A 15452-nucleotide genomic window follows, 5' to 3' on the forward strand; every position below is an offset into this window, starting at 1 on the left:
CCTGGGTCTTGGTTAGATAAGTGTGGCTATGAAGCCAGCCGAGTGGTAATTAGATGGTAAATTGGGGACATTAACGTTGGGAAGGCAGCCTGCTGTCTCTCTCTTCATTATCACAGTCCAGACACCTTCAAACAAATAGATTTGCTATGACCTTTAGCCAAAGACCTCTTCCTGTGAGGTTGCTACTGTGTTTTTCCCATCCATGTTTAATGCCCCTAAATGTCTATCTGTGAAGGAGATGTGTGTTTGTGTGTTGTAGCTAGCTTTCAATGGAACATTTTGTATTATGGAGCACTTCTTCTCTCTCCTCATTGACCATTTCTTATCAGATTATTTTCATACTTTTCATTAGACCACAGGAACACCTGCTGGCTTGCAGGAGGAGTTTAATAAATATGACTGCTGCTTTATACAAGGGAAGCATTTTTCTCTGATGCTTTTGCCATCTCTTACCTTACCTTAACAGTATTCTTTCCTTCCCATCCCTTTTGCTTTGTGTGTTCCATTAGATATTCCATAGAACTGAAGCATACCTTTTATTATTGTCTAAGTAAGGAGGACACACCATTAAATATCTAATAGAAAGACCTTTTTTTTATCATTTGTAATAATTTTGGTTGTTTTTATAGAAATCCCCGCTCAAAATGGAAAACACAACACTAATGAGTAAAAAGGATACAGTACCTAAAAATGCATACGTACAACTGGCCTATATTATGAGTAAAATTTAGATATTTTAATGATTTACACACTTTTTTTACTTCGTATATTTAAAATATTTTTTTGAAAGTCGGTTTTGACCAAATGGGGTAAGGAATTGGTCAATAATTAAGCTAAGATCACTTTTCTCTCACATGTGAGTTAATCCATAAAAACATTTTCTAAGGAGGCTGCTCTGCATTATGATACAAATACCTGTAAAAGCTGTTTGGTGAATGGTTGTTTAATGTGGGCTTTATTTAACAGGGGTTTATTAATCAGCTTTTTTTATTTTTTTTATTTTTGCTCTGTTGTAGGTCATCTGTTGTGCTCTGGCTTGCTCTGTGTCTTGCACTCTGTCAATTGATGTATTGCTGGCAGTTTAAAGGTGGCCCAGTTTATCATGTTGTGCTGGCCTGGCCTGTCCTCTCATCTCTCAGCCTGTCAGTTCCATAATGGGGCATCATCCATCACATGTGCAAGCAAACACAATCGCACACGTGAGGACTTGCATACATAAACTAAGTCAACACTTAGCTTTAAGGAAAAAGGCTCAATATAAAGATCGTAAACAACAACAATTATAGAATCAAAAAGCCTAATTTATCTAATTTGTCTGTAAAAGGAATAACAAATTTGGTTTCTTAACAAGTAATAAAAGATTAGAAGTGGAGAGTAATGCTTCGATCTGTAATGCTAATTGAAACATCTATGAAACTTTTCTTTGCCGGAAGAGCATATTCTACTCAAATTATGAGCTCACGCCCAGCCCAAAAGTGTCTGGTATTAAGACCCTTAAGTGAAAAATCTAAAAAAGAAGAGTAAAATGCGTCATTCGATAAAGGTTTGTTTTGCAGACAACTGTGAATTTAAGGGTAGTAGTGAGGAGAATACACTCTTAGTAAACATGAACAGCTAAATGTAGGGGGAAAAAAGCAGAGCAACAATAGAATGAGGGGTTATTTCATTAATCTTGGGTACTTTGAAACACTTTTACCAAGGGCAGCATATTTACTTTTGAAACTCACCTTTTTCTAAATTAGCTTCTTTAAATCAGAGCCTCTCGACAAGCTATAAATCATAATTAGACTGAAGACAAATGACTGGGCAGCATATTAACACCTGTCCGATTTAAGTTTACTTGGTTCCCGTCACGACCTGTATGCTTTCATGCTTCCAAACACACATATGTAAATAAGACATCTATTCAAACCACTTAAGTTCCTTATCCACTCAGTAATTAAATGTAAATCAAAGAACCTTGGTGAACAGAAGCTTAATTTATCTCTGTTCTTTTTTTTCTGTTCTATTTTTTCTTTCAAGAAGCGACAGATGTTTTTTTCTTTCTCCTTTTATTCCCCCACCCTTGTCTCCATATCCTTGCCTCTTTCTAACAAATATAATTCCCCTCATCTTGTTATCCACCCTCTTTCTGTGTCTTTCCATCTCCTGTTGCACCTTCAATCTATTATCATCACCTCTGCTCTTTAAAAGCTGAAGAGAGATTTTCTCTTTTTAGTTTCACTGATGGAAGGCAGGAATCAGTGGATTGAAATCTACTCTTAATTGAGCTTTAACAACCCAGTCCACATTCATGTGTCTCTAAGACTGTTTTTGTGGGCAGAAAATGCATGTCTGAGTAGTGTAGAAAATCTATAAAATGATTTTCTGACCTTGGTTTGTCTACAGCTCATTCACTATGTTTATTATATCTTCTTCTCAGGTGGATTAATCATAGCAGGATCCTGCCAGCTGTATATCAGCTCATCATGGTAAGAAACCCACTCCTTTTGATGATGGCACTATGCCAGTCGTCAAATAAAACAACTATCATAGACATTAATGTTATATAGAAATGCACCCATTAGTACATCTGAATGTGACTAGTTATGCAAATGTCAGAATCAGACGATAAATAATCTGTTTTTAATCTGATCTCAAGTTTTAAAATATCCCCCACAGTGAACATTTAATCAATTAACAATGATGATCAACCCTTTGAATGAATTGTGTTTTAGTCAAACTTGGTGGTCCTGGACGAAACTGGCTGCTATTTGTAAAGAATGCGAATGCAGACAATACTCATTCATTAGATGAGTAACCACACCCACACACATACACATACCCACACCCCCTCAAACTCACACAACTGAACAACATCTTTAGTACTCTACACATCTCTTTCCTGTGGTTACGTGCCGACCCTCCAACATGAACCAATGTCTTAATGAAATAATGTATCACATCTTCACACAGACCAGATGGGTTTCTCTATGAACCCATCTTTTCTCCATGCACTTGTGCTCACCCTCTAAGTAAACAAACCTTCCAGTGTATTTTATCATATTTTCAGAATAGCCATACTAAAGTATAACTTGTTTTTGGCATAGCACACTGTTTTTATCTAAACACAATGAGGTTTATTTCTGTGAGAAACGATGTGGTCCAGATTGTGGATGAAAATGGTTCTGAAGTGGAAGCAAAGATGGAGGAGGGTGTCTTGGAAGTAGAAGCGACACAACATTTGATCCAGGATTTAAGAAGACTGGCCAATCAACAAATGGAAATGGACCTGAAGAAAACATTCCTCTTCCACGCCAAGAGTGGAGACTTAAACTAGTCTTCATACCGTGGGGAAAAAGGAGGCAGATCAAGAGTAGAAAATATAAAGATGAGACCAGGACCAATATGCTGTGCAACATCTCAGGTGGATGACATCAGGTCGATTGAAGGAGTTATACTGGAGATGACAAACCTAGAGGCGAAGCATGAGTTTAGAGTCACTTGGAGACAATTGGATGTTAGACCTCCAGCAAAACATGGGTCTGTTGAATCTTGGGTGTGTATATCTACCAAAGCATTAGGCTACAAAAAGTCTGTGTGATGCAGTGTCTGGAAAGCCTTCATCCTAGGCAACTATGTCCTTACAACAGTTTCATGTAATTTCTAGAATTTTTCAATGTGATAAGAAAGAAAAAAGGACAAAATTATGACATAATTTGTGAAAAGAATACAGTTCAAGGCAGTTTGCCGAAACATCCTTAGATCACGACTGGCTGTGCTCAGTCAGACCTGCCCATCCGTGCTTCACAGGTTTAACAGCTTATCCACTTCACTCTAGAAACAAAGCACAAACTAGTATCCAACATTTTTATCATATTATTGCAGTTTTTATGCAACCGGCCATCTACTAGGATTGTAGTATATTTGATGTTTTTATAACGAATGATCTAGAAGTATTCTTATTCGGCCGACTTAAGGACTTTAGACTGTCAAATTTTAACACAAAAATTTCCCTTTTTTTCTGAATCTTTTAGTAAGTCAAAGTGACGTGACATAGTGCCCAATATCTTAATATTTAGATGCTTTTCTTTCCCCATCAGTATTTGATTAAAAAAACATTTTACAGGTGCTTTAAATAAAGGATCCAACAAGTTCAACCTTTAAAGAACTCAATGAAAAACATGTACTTTGAAGAACCTCTTTAAGTTTAATCAAAATAAGATAAAGTTCAGTCAGATATCCTGCAAAACAACAAGTGAGATTAGAATCTACTTCAGTGGTTTTCCATAAGATCCAAAACTGCTATCACTATCAAAGAACTTGCAGTACAATTTTTTAATCTTTTATAAATGATAGTCTCTTAAAATAAAAAGTTGAATCGTTGAAAAAAGGACTTTCCAAATCACATCTCAAAGAAAACCCTAAATTGGTATTGCCCAGGAAAAGGCAAACCAGTTCATCTTTAATATTGTTGGATGTTTGCATTTTTTTTCTTCTAGTCCTGCTATGCCTTTTCTTACTCACTCCATCTACCCATTCTAGATATGCCTATGCAAATGAGTTGGAGTCCCGCTGACCTATTAGAGGGCTCATGTAATTGACTGGCAGGTCAGCACAAGGGAGAATGAAGGGTTAATAGACTGGGAGTATGGACTGCACTGCTCACACCCAACACATGACCTTATGCACAAACACACGGCTCTTGTCTGATATCACTGGGGCGTGGAAACGTTCCCAGTAAACAATTTATTTCACCTGACCCTTTTTGCAAACACACATTCAAATGCATCCTCCAACATGGTGCAATCTGTTCCCAGCAAACCAAAATACTTGTGCTGCAAGAAACAATTTCCACTCTCCTTCCAAACACACACACATACACACCCATCCTGAATAATGAGCGTTCGACATGGCTGCTTTCACAACCGTGACTAGCTGATGCAGAATATTTAAACACTCTTATCCAGCAGCCTGATTAACTCGTCTCTTGATTGTTTACCCCTGTCTGAACCACTCATGTCCGGCTCCATTAGAGCTGTCTGTGTTGCTCGCCCATGGATTGATTTATGTTGGCTGAAAATTTTTGATCAAGACAGAGTATACCTGCCACTAGTGATCACATTTCTCACGGAAAAACTCTCTTAATTGTATTTGTCTACATGATGAAGTAGTTGTGCGTCAGACATTAAAGAGCCTGAGGATGGTGGCTAAACCTGGTTTATTAACTGTTCGCTTGCTGAGCCTCAGGAGATGAACGACTGCTTCCATGCTTGCAGTCAAATATGTTTACAGACAGTGTAGAACTGATGCTATACATGCAGAAATCTCTTGTTAGTTACACTAATATAGCCTGAATGTCTCATAAACTGTGAGACTACTCATTTTGTTATTATTTATTTTATCCTTTTTTTGTATTCACTGTAAAGTTATGTTGAAACCTTTTAGCTCATAAAGATCAAAAAGTTTAGCTTTGTCATTTGTTGCCATGGAAAAGCAGTTTGTCCGAGGTGTGAATGGATGCCATTGTCTTTAGCCTCAGGCAACCGCACCTGATGAGTACCAGCCTGACTTAGCAGCCCGTTCACAGATCACACTGATGCTCGCGGACCCTGGAGGCAGTGCTGGCATATCTTTAACAGGATCAAATGCTGAAGAGGAAGAGGAAGTAGGAAAGAAAAAAAAAAAAGAAGTAAGGACTGCAGATCCTATTAGTGGGTGAAAGTTGTAGCTGGAAAGGGTGAAAGTAGAAGTTAAAGAGAAAGAAGCTTTCGGGAGATGGCAATAAGAGAAAGGTGAAAACTGTGGATAGAAAACCAACAATTATCCCACTTTAGAACTCTAATATTATCCAAATACGGCGTCTGTTATTATTCTCAGAGATAACATCTGTCTGCTGTAGCTTTTCATTTTTCATGCTTCTATCAATAGAAATGTCACAGCAGATCCACCCAGGTGTTCAAGCACACAGTCTATGAGGAGAACAAAAAGATCATTAGGATGGGACTATTTTCAGGAATAGCACTGACAGCTCTATCTGTATAAAGCAGCCCTTGTTATTAAAACATACCTTCGCCTGTATTTCAGTCTGTCAAGAAGCCTTAATTCGAGCCTCTGTCCAAAAAATAATTTTTGCGGTTTCCCCTAACATGTTGAGGTAAATGTTTTGATCGCTTTTGAAGCAGTTTTAGGTTTATGCTCCATTTGAATATATTCTGAATTTGTTTAGCCTACTAAAACTACATCTCATTTATACAAGAGACTTTTTAAAAGTGTCTTTGTACTAAAAATAAGTAGTTAACCTTAATAAATCCAACAGGAGAATTAGGCTGGGAGTCTATTACATTTGAATGCGAATAAAAAAAACACCTTAAAATGAAATGCTGATGTAAAAAAAAAAAGGGTTTAAATGTACTTAAGAATGACAGAATAATGAGCAGTGCAAGGCTGCTGGTAATGATAATAAGGACTCAGATGAAATTATGGTAATTGTAAATATAAAAATCTGAGAAATAACTACAATAAATAATCACAACCATAATAAAATGACAAAAATAGTGAACACTACCCATAACACAAGTGCTTAGGTACCCATAAACAAACTGCAACTACAGCTTCCAGCCTGCCTTGCAGCTCTGACATCACACCATAGGTCAGGGGTCGGAAACCCAAACTGTTCAAAGAGCCACATTTGACCAAAAAAAAACAAAAACCAATCTGTCTGTAGCAGCAAAAATGTAAAAGTCTTATATAAGCCTCATAAGGCAGCACGGGCCTATAAAAAAGGACAATGTGGGCTTAAATATATAATAAGCATTCATGATTATCATGGAGCAAATGTCACATAGGAGCATGAGGTTGAGGGAGGAGCAGTGAACTCTCTCCCCACGTGGAATTTACTGCGTGCTGCTTTACCGCCCTTCACTGCACGGTTTAGGTTTTGTTGCATTGATGAAATAATAGAAACACGATAAAGGAATCTTTCTATGGTGGACGCGTTTCTGTTTGAAGGAGTTGATTGAGTCATGAAGAACCAAGCAGGAACTGACATCCATCAGAGCAGTGCTCTCTAACCCTGAAATTCCTCCATCACCAACATTCCTTGGTGTTATTTTTATTTTGAGGATTTGGGGAAAAAATGGAAGAAAATTCATATACCTGCATGAGAGCGCAACCTGTTCAATCTCAAAACTAACAGCAGTAGTGGAGTTTGGAAATGCAATCCCCTTCTTAAATCCATATTTTTTCTCCTCTAATTTATCCAGAAGTTCTACAGTGGCAGCCCATTGCTCCCCAAGGGGATGGGTTTAAATGCAGAGAGTGAATTTCATTGCTCTGTATCCTGACATTGTAATGACAAAAAAAAAAATGCAAGAAGCCATGGACCTAAGCCAAGAGCTCCAGTAGCCTCCCAAAGATGAGTTTAAAAAGTAAAACCCTTGCTTTTTGTTTTTATTTGCTACTTTAAGCATGTCTGGGCAGGTAGTTAAAGGTAGGCTTAAAAGCTGACATTTACTCCAGAATATGTTAAACTTCAACTTCATACTACAGTATCTATTGTCTGATCTGAACTTAATTGCTGAGGCTACTTTTCTGGTTTATTTTGAACTCTTCAAACAATAGTGAATTAGACTGTGTGAACAGGCTGCTGATTAATGTCAGTTATTCCCTTTTCTCTCATCTCCTTTCTCCCTGTTTGGTTTCCCTTTTCCTTTTTTCTGAACCACTAGAGATGATAGCCTTTGCTATATATCATGTGGTTTAGCACCCTTAGTCTAGCAAAGGCACAATACCACTACAAGCTAGGACCCATCATAGATTACTACATTCCAACTTCAAATCAATGCTGTGTTTATCTGCAAATTTGCTGTTGTTTGAGTGATGATTAATTGATGCCTAAATTTAGCTGAAGCTTATGTGTTTTTGCTGGTTTCCCTTTGGTAGTTTAATTTGTTTCAGTTAGTAGTATTAAGTTCAAACATTTTTTTTACATACTGTAGATAGAGTGTTGTCTGTGGTTTTTTTCATATAAGTGAACTGCTGTCTGTAGATTCCAATGCTGCATCATTATTATATTATTCTTAGTTAACAGCCGATAATGTTAAGAAATGTGTTGTGGTTTGGTTAATGAGTTCATAACTACAGACTTCAATTTAGGGTAAAAAGGTAAAGGTGCTTTAGTTGTCGTTATACTTAGAACATGCAGCGAAATTTTGTCAATCAAATGTAGAGTTAGCCTGAGCCTCTGAGACTGAGTGCGCCGCCACTAATGGCCAACCAGACAAGACCAGCATGTCTTTAGTATCTTCCAATTTTTTTTTAATTGTCCTTCTTTTTTTATTAAATGTCTCTAATTGTGAATTAAAGTTGTTGCTATTTACAATTGGTTAATTCAAACCCAGGTCCACCACAGGTTTAAATAGCCATCTTATATAAATCTTATACAAATGTTTATAAAAGCTCATTAATTCTATCCTCTCTCAGTCTTTGCTGATATGTTTTTAATAAAAGAGCCCCCCTTTATCATGGCAACAAGCTACCCTGCTGTACTCTCTAGGAATGTATTTCTAACCTCTTTATTTAGGCTTTACTTAATTAAACGATAATAGGTTTTCCCTGAGCCATCCCCCAAACCTTTTTTGTGTCTCTCATGAGCTGATAGATACAGCCATATTCAATGAAGTATTGTTATTGAAATGTTCAATGTTCAGATCAATCAAATCAAGTTTTTTTTAGATTTTCCACTGAAAGCTATTGATAAGTCATAATTTAAGATTAAAATTACACATCAAATTTGAATACAGAAATGTGAACTAAATAAATGTGTTTAATACCAGCTCTTATTCTAAAAAAGAAAATACAAGCCTCATCTAAAGAAATGTTCTAATTTACTGGATGTGACTATAGGACTTTGAGAAAATAATGACAACTCGTGTCCCTAAAATTGACGTACAGTGTTCTCATTTTTAGAAATCTTCAGATTGTTCAGTTGAACTGCACAGGCAATATTTCTCAAAGATGTAGTTGCTTTTATGAACAAGCTCTTGGGAATATATTCCTGCAGCATACCAGGAGTGAGAATATTTTAAAGATCTTCAGTCTTTCCATGGAAGAAACCTGACACTGATTGAACCGTTGTCTTCATACATCTACAGTATATTTATAGTCTATAAGAACATTGGATGGAGAGCTTTAATCTCTGTTTTCTCCTGTATTTTTATAGGATTCAATTACAGAGGAAATTCATTCTGTTAACATCTTTAAATTTATTAGGTCTACTTTTTATGTCCTCACATTTAATGATATGCTAGATATTATCTGAGATGTAAAACACTCACTCTTAAAATGATTAGCAAACCTGTAACTGACTTTGTCTTTAACTTTTTAAAGGCAAACAGCATCACCAGTGGAACAGTCAAGAATGCAGTCGTCTTGCTGTGTAATCTTAGCGGAGACACAGTCAAAAATCAGCAACAACTACAAGGTACAGTATTACATTCTATATGCATGCTTTTCCTTTGATGCTTTTGTTTTTTCCATTTGTAAGTAAGGATTATTAGAAAATAATACCTGACTCCCAAAATTATATAAACTGCCAGTTAAATATCAATCAATTAATTAATCAACCAATCAATCAATATCAATTAGTGAGCTCTATATATTAATGTAGGCAAGTAAACATTATGATTGAACATTAGTGGCACCAAAATGAGCCACAAATGTACTTTTTGTGTACTCAGTGTACTGATCTATTGTAGAAAGTTACCCTGAAAATATCTGGATGCCCCAAAAACGAAAAGCGAAGCAGTTAATTGATCTAAAACCATTTATCACTGACTGTATTGCAGGATCTGTGCGTGCTCTTTAAAGCTCTTCTGGGCTTAGCACTGTAGTTGGGTGATACATTGTTAAAACATCACTTTATCTAATTTCAGCTTTCTATCTTTTATTAGCATGCTCATATCTTAACTTTTAACACACCTATGTACAGGGAATGACTGTTACTACTTTACAATAAGGCTCCTCTTATAAATGTAAATAGTTTATAGGCAATGGCATGTTATTATTTCCTCTGTAATGACTTCATTACTCATTCATAAGAGTTACTTGAACAGCTTCGGATCCCCCTTTGGCACAAAAATTGTCAGTTTTCTCTTGCTCACCCATAATTATTACATAATAAACTCAATTAAGTGGCTTTCTGTAAAGCTTTTCAGTAGTCAAAGGGATGGCATCACAGCCTAAGCATAGGCTCACTGTAATGCTGAAAAATGAAATCTTTTTTACCTTTCTGACAGACACCTGGAGGTTTTTGATTGGCTCCAGATAGCATTAAGAACTATTAATAATTCACTCCACCTTGATAAAAAACTGTTTTCCACCTGAGGGAAAAAATACATCCTGATCGTAAAACTACTTTCCTCATGTTTCACTGTGGCTGTGGAGTTCTTCTGTGAACATAATTGGGTTTTCTGTGCCCTACATCTTCATTTTATCTCTGGCTAATCAGACCCAAAAATAAGTGCTTTTAGACATGCACAGCAAAACACTCAAATTGGATCAGAAGTTGCAAAAAAATAAAAAATAATAATAATATGCAATAAATATATGTAATATGAATATTTAATCAGGGTGTGAACACATCTGTCCATTTTGGCCAGATTAAACTATTCATGCAATCACAGATTACATATTTGATTACAGATTTCAGTAATATTTTAAGTACACACAATAATGCATATATAACATTACTGTATAAACATACCTCCATGCATTTATGCAGGCTCGAAAAACTAGAAGGAATGATGGCAAAAATAGAAGTTTACTAAACTCCTGGGTTTTACCAGTACCGCTATTCAGTGGTCATAAAGCACAGCACTCTGATACTTGTAGAAATTCCTGAAAAGCTAATAGTTTGTCTCCATGTCCCTCCTCCTTTCACTCATTTAGAGCAAATCTTTTCCTAGGAGAGCTCATAGCAACCATTTCTTCTACTATCTCCTCTGGGTCAGCAGTGCAGCAGTTTACTAGTCAGCATCATTATCGTCCAATCAGCCCCCCACCAACAGGAAACTGTCAGCACAGCACTAACACCAGTCTGGCAATTAACACCATCTCCTCTTCCTTATTGTTTCATTCCTCTCGTGTGCCTCTATTTAGTTTTCGATTATCTCCCACTTTTCTAGACTAATCAGTACGTATTTTACTCCATCATCTTATTTTTGTCTGTTTTCTGTTTTACACATCCCTCATCGCCTATTTTTGGCCCTTCTTCTCCTCTCTCCGTTGTTTTCCTGAGCCGTTCACTCCAGATCGGTGTAGTGACGGGAGAGAACAGGGGAAAGGGGAGAGGAGAGAAAAGCAAAAAAGGGAGGATGCGTGAATAATTGGCTTTTTAAGGTGTGACAGAGAGAGGAGGGTAGCTGTGGATTGTGAGTCTGTGTGTATGTGTTGTTAAACAATGAAATAGACACTGAAGAAGAGCAAAACAAGGAAGTGGTTTTTTTTGTGTGTGTTTGTGCAACTCTATCTGTGTGTGTTTCTCTGTGTATGTGCGAGGCAGAGAGAAGATGTGTGGAGCAGAGGATTCAGAAGAACCAGGCATCTATCTGTGTCTATGTGTGTGTAAGAGAGAGAGGAGATGAGGTTTATAATTGGGCAGATTTGCCTCTGACTGAGATAATCCCCGCTGGGGAATAAAGACAGAGATAGGACAGAAGAAGGGGAAAAAGAAAAAGAGGGCAAAAAAAACGGGAGGAGAGGTATATGATAAGAAAGCCAAAATGGCAATAGAGGAGGTAAAAATTGTAACGGGAGGAAGAATGGGATGAAAAGGCCTACATGTGGGTCAGAAAGACACGTTGAGAGAAAACTGGAGGTTAGAATGACTGACAGAGATGAAGAGAAAGAGCAGGAGAAAGATAACCTGATTCCACAGTGAAATGGGATTTCAAAATAAAGTTCTCTTTAATGTGCATGCTCATAGATTGCTCAGTTTTAATTTGAGTGCAAGCAGCAGACTGATGGGAACTGTCTAGGCTGTAATCTGATTGAATGAGGATATGAAGCCTTGGGCTTCTCCAGTGTGAGGGAATATGAGACCTGTTTGGTAGGCACACCGACATGCAGACCTGATTTAATAAAGAAATTAACACATTGGAAGCATTTGAAATTCAATCCAACAGTTCAAAAGTACATTTAAGGTGAGATATTATTGAGCAAGGTCTAGGCTTCAGGTTTGGACAAAATGTTGTTAAACTATATCTGTAATTAATAAGCAACTCTTTGGGAACTATTTATTAGTGCATGGATGTCCAGGGTTCCTCTTCTGGTGCTTGGTGTCACCTTGTTTTATGCATCTTAATTTATAAAACCATTCAGCTAGCTGACTCACTAAACACACTATTTTTGTGTCAGAGAGATTTGTATTAATAGGTCATTTATGTGTCCCAACAAACTCACACATATTTGAGAAATCAATAATAATGCTTCTTAGAATATCTTATATCCTGTATTTTTTTATGCTAGTGTTTTCACACGAGAGAATTATTAGCATTAGCAAATTTTAGCAAGACTAATAGCAAGGCTTCTTCAGTTAAACTGAATTGACAATTTTTCTTAAAAGAACAAAGCATTTTAATCATGTTCAAGATGTAAGAAACAAGATTTTTTTTATAACAATTAGACATTAAATAAACAGCTTTTTTCTATTTTAGGTCAATTAGATGAGCAAAATAATGTTAGATTTGCTAAACTCCAGAATAATCAGAAAGAAAACTAGTCTTCATTCAAATTCAGAATTTAACATGAGTTTCCAGGGTGTTTGGGAGAAATGCCTTTAAATCTATTTAATGTCGGATGTTTTGAGCAACCCTTCACTATAGTTTGCTGGAATTTTGACCCATTTCTCCTGATGGTGTAGAGAGGCAGATTTGTACGGCCCTTCTGTCACACATCTTTTCAGCTCTGATCCAAATGTTCTTCAGGACTGAGATAAGGACCTACCTATCTACATTTTTCCTCCTAAAGAAAAAATGATAATTGTGATCCACTGCTTCAGTTTTAGTTTCAGTTAACTTTTTTCTCTTAGGTTTCTTTTGGAGTGCTGTGCTCTTCTTCGTTGGGTGGCCTTTCAGTTGAGGTTGATTTACTGTACATGTAGGTAATGATGCAACCCTACCAGCTTCAGCTAAAATCTTAACAAGCTTCTTTTTTGCAGTTGATAAAAACATTTTTTACCAAAACATATTCATCTCCTGACAAAGAGCCCCTCTGCTTCTCATTGATGCTTGGATGTTTCCAGGGTGTAGCTTGCATATGAGCATTTGAATTTTTGAATTGGCACTTGGATACCTCTGGAAATTCTACCCAAAGATTATGGAGAGGTATTTGTTTATCTAATATTGAAAAAAATAACCCATTTCAAAAACAGAACTTGCACCTTTAGCCTATTTGTGGACATGCAACCAGAAATATATCCAGGTCCATTGTGTTAAATGAAAACAGACCAGCTTATTTCTATTATAACTATTTATAAAATGCATTCTAAACAAGACCGCATAAAAGATTAATAACAGCTTTGCTGAGAGAGGAAATATTTTCACATCCTTTTTGTTATATTATTTTTCTGAACCAGGCCTGTCCTGGAACCTTACTTCCAGCTGTGCATTTTCAGCTTTGGATTTGTAAACAATTGCACACATTTATGGCTTTATGTTTGCATTTTATGGTACCTGTATTGTATATATTTATATATATATATGTTTTTTTTTTTTTGGGACAAAAGACCTATGAATCTATAGGCCTATTTAAATTACAATAAAAATAAGTAATGCAATAGATTGAGATTTACTACTTTATTGTCATATACGCTTCAGTGTATGCATCAAGGGTCTGAAACCCATGGACATCATCAGTTCTCAGGTGAATATAGGCGCTATTAATTAAGCTTCCCAATAACACTATAACAACATAGATTTGGTCAGCTGGCATGAACCTGAGTCACTGTGTTTATGTCACACCTGACTCAATTAGCTCCAAAATCCTTTTACACAGACAACAAGGAAATTATTATACTATTTAAACGTTATTGAACAATTCTTTACATCCATTACACAAAGAACACAAGATCAAATAACACACTAAAATACTGTGGTTACGTTAAACTGCATGAGTAAATAAAAGTGTGCGTCGGCACCATAGTGGTGGATATGTTGGCCTGGCATTCAGCAAGGTTCAGCAAGGCCAACAATTCCCCCTAAAGGCCCCTTTTTGAGAGACATAGATCAGTATTGTTTATTGCAGGCTAACAAAGGACCCCAAAAACTGCCCATTCCTACGGGGCGGACCAGTTAGTCTGGTTCAATTTCCATGTTTTCTAAACCAAATCAAGGCTTTGTTTTGGTCCACTCTAAAGCCTCGAACTCAACGCTATTTCTGACATTTGGAATTGAAAAAGCTTCCTGGATGGGAAGGGAAATGTCTTGAAATTTAGAAACAAATCAAGTGGATTGTTTTTTAACCTTCTTGGACTGACTAATACCTGGATGACTGAGCATCTTCACTAGCATATTGAATTGGTTTAGCATGGTTAACTGTGTTGAGATAAATAAAAAATATATATATACAATTCAGTTGAATATACTTAACTATTTGTTTTGACTAAACAACCACCTGTCACAAACAGGTCTTTGCTAACATACCTAGTGCCCTTTTGTAAAACCTGATTAAAAGTAAAACACTAAATGCATATTGAGAAAACATTCAGGTTGCTGAAATGATAAAGATCATAACTTATTGCATCGAAATCTCTTTCTTTTTACGTGCTGCTGTGGTTGAGCACAATATCACTTCTAAAGATTACCAGTTAAAGACAGTGAGGCAGCTCACCTGTGCTGAATGTAATTTAGCTCTTATGAGACCTGGGGGAGGTAATAATGAAAATAAACAAACTCAGGAGAGGAATTAAAAGCCTCATTGTATACAGTATCGAAAGCTTGGCTATTTATAAAGACAGGGATGCTATCTTTAAATATCTTGAAATAATTACAGCTGATAAAGGAGAGCTGCATCCGGCACCATTATCAGAAATGTTGCCTTTGTGCAAGCAGGTCTTGGGTTTGAATCCTGACCAAAACACCCCTGATTGATTGAGCATACACTGATGCATGAGTGTGAGTCTGTATGCATCACTTTTTGTTGTGTGTTTCTGTCTGTCCTCTGGTTAAATGAGGACCTGCCCAAGGCTCACCAAGGCTCTTTTGGTTTTGTTGGGTTTTGTTTTCAGGTCAAGTATCAATTATAAATACCTACTCCTCTTCAGGCCTGTACACCATAAGCAGACTACTGCATGACTTCATGGCTATAACTTAGGCTTTGACAATGCAAATCGTCATCTGCTTTCAAATAATGGAGCATTTGTCAAAGAATAACCCACCAGAAACAAAAGACTGCATCATATATGTATTAAATTA

General features: G+C 36.6%; 1 protein-coding gene across 2 annotated transcripts in view; it reads left to right on the forward strand.

Annotated features, from left to right (window-relative positions):
• ulk4 (unc-51 like kinase 4) overlaps positions 1–15452 on the forward strand; it is a 118793-nt gene that overhangs the window by 80231 nt on the left and 23110 nt on the right. For both annotated transcript variants that reach the window (XM_015382498.1, XM_015382499.1), the window contains exons 30-31: positions 2423–2471; positions 9370–9463. In XM_015382498.1, the coding sequence (XP_015237984.1) occupies positions 2423–2471; positions 9370–9463 (143 nt within the window). The remainder of the gene's footprint in view (positions 1–2422; positions 2472–9369; positions 9464–15452) is intronic.

Source organism: Cyprinodon variegatus, unplaced genomic scaffold (assembly GCF_000732505.1).
Source record: "Cyprinodon variegatus isolate N-32 unplaced genomic scaffold, C_variegatus-1.0 Scaffold258, whole genome shotgun sequence".
Classification (NCBI taxonomy): Eukaryota; Metazoa; Chordata; class Actinopteri; order Cyprinodontiformes; family Cyprinodontidae; genus Cyprinodon; species Cyprinodon variegatus.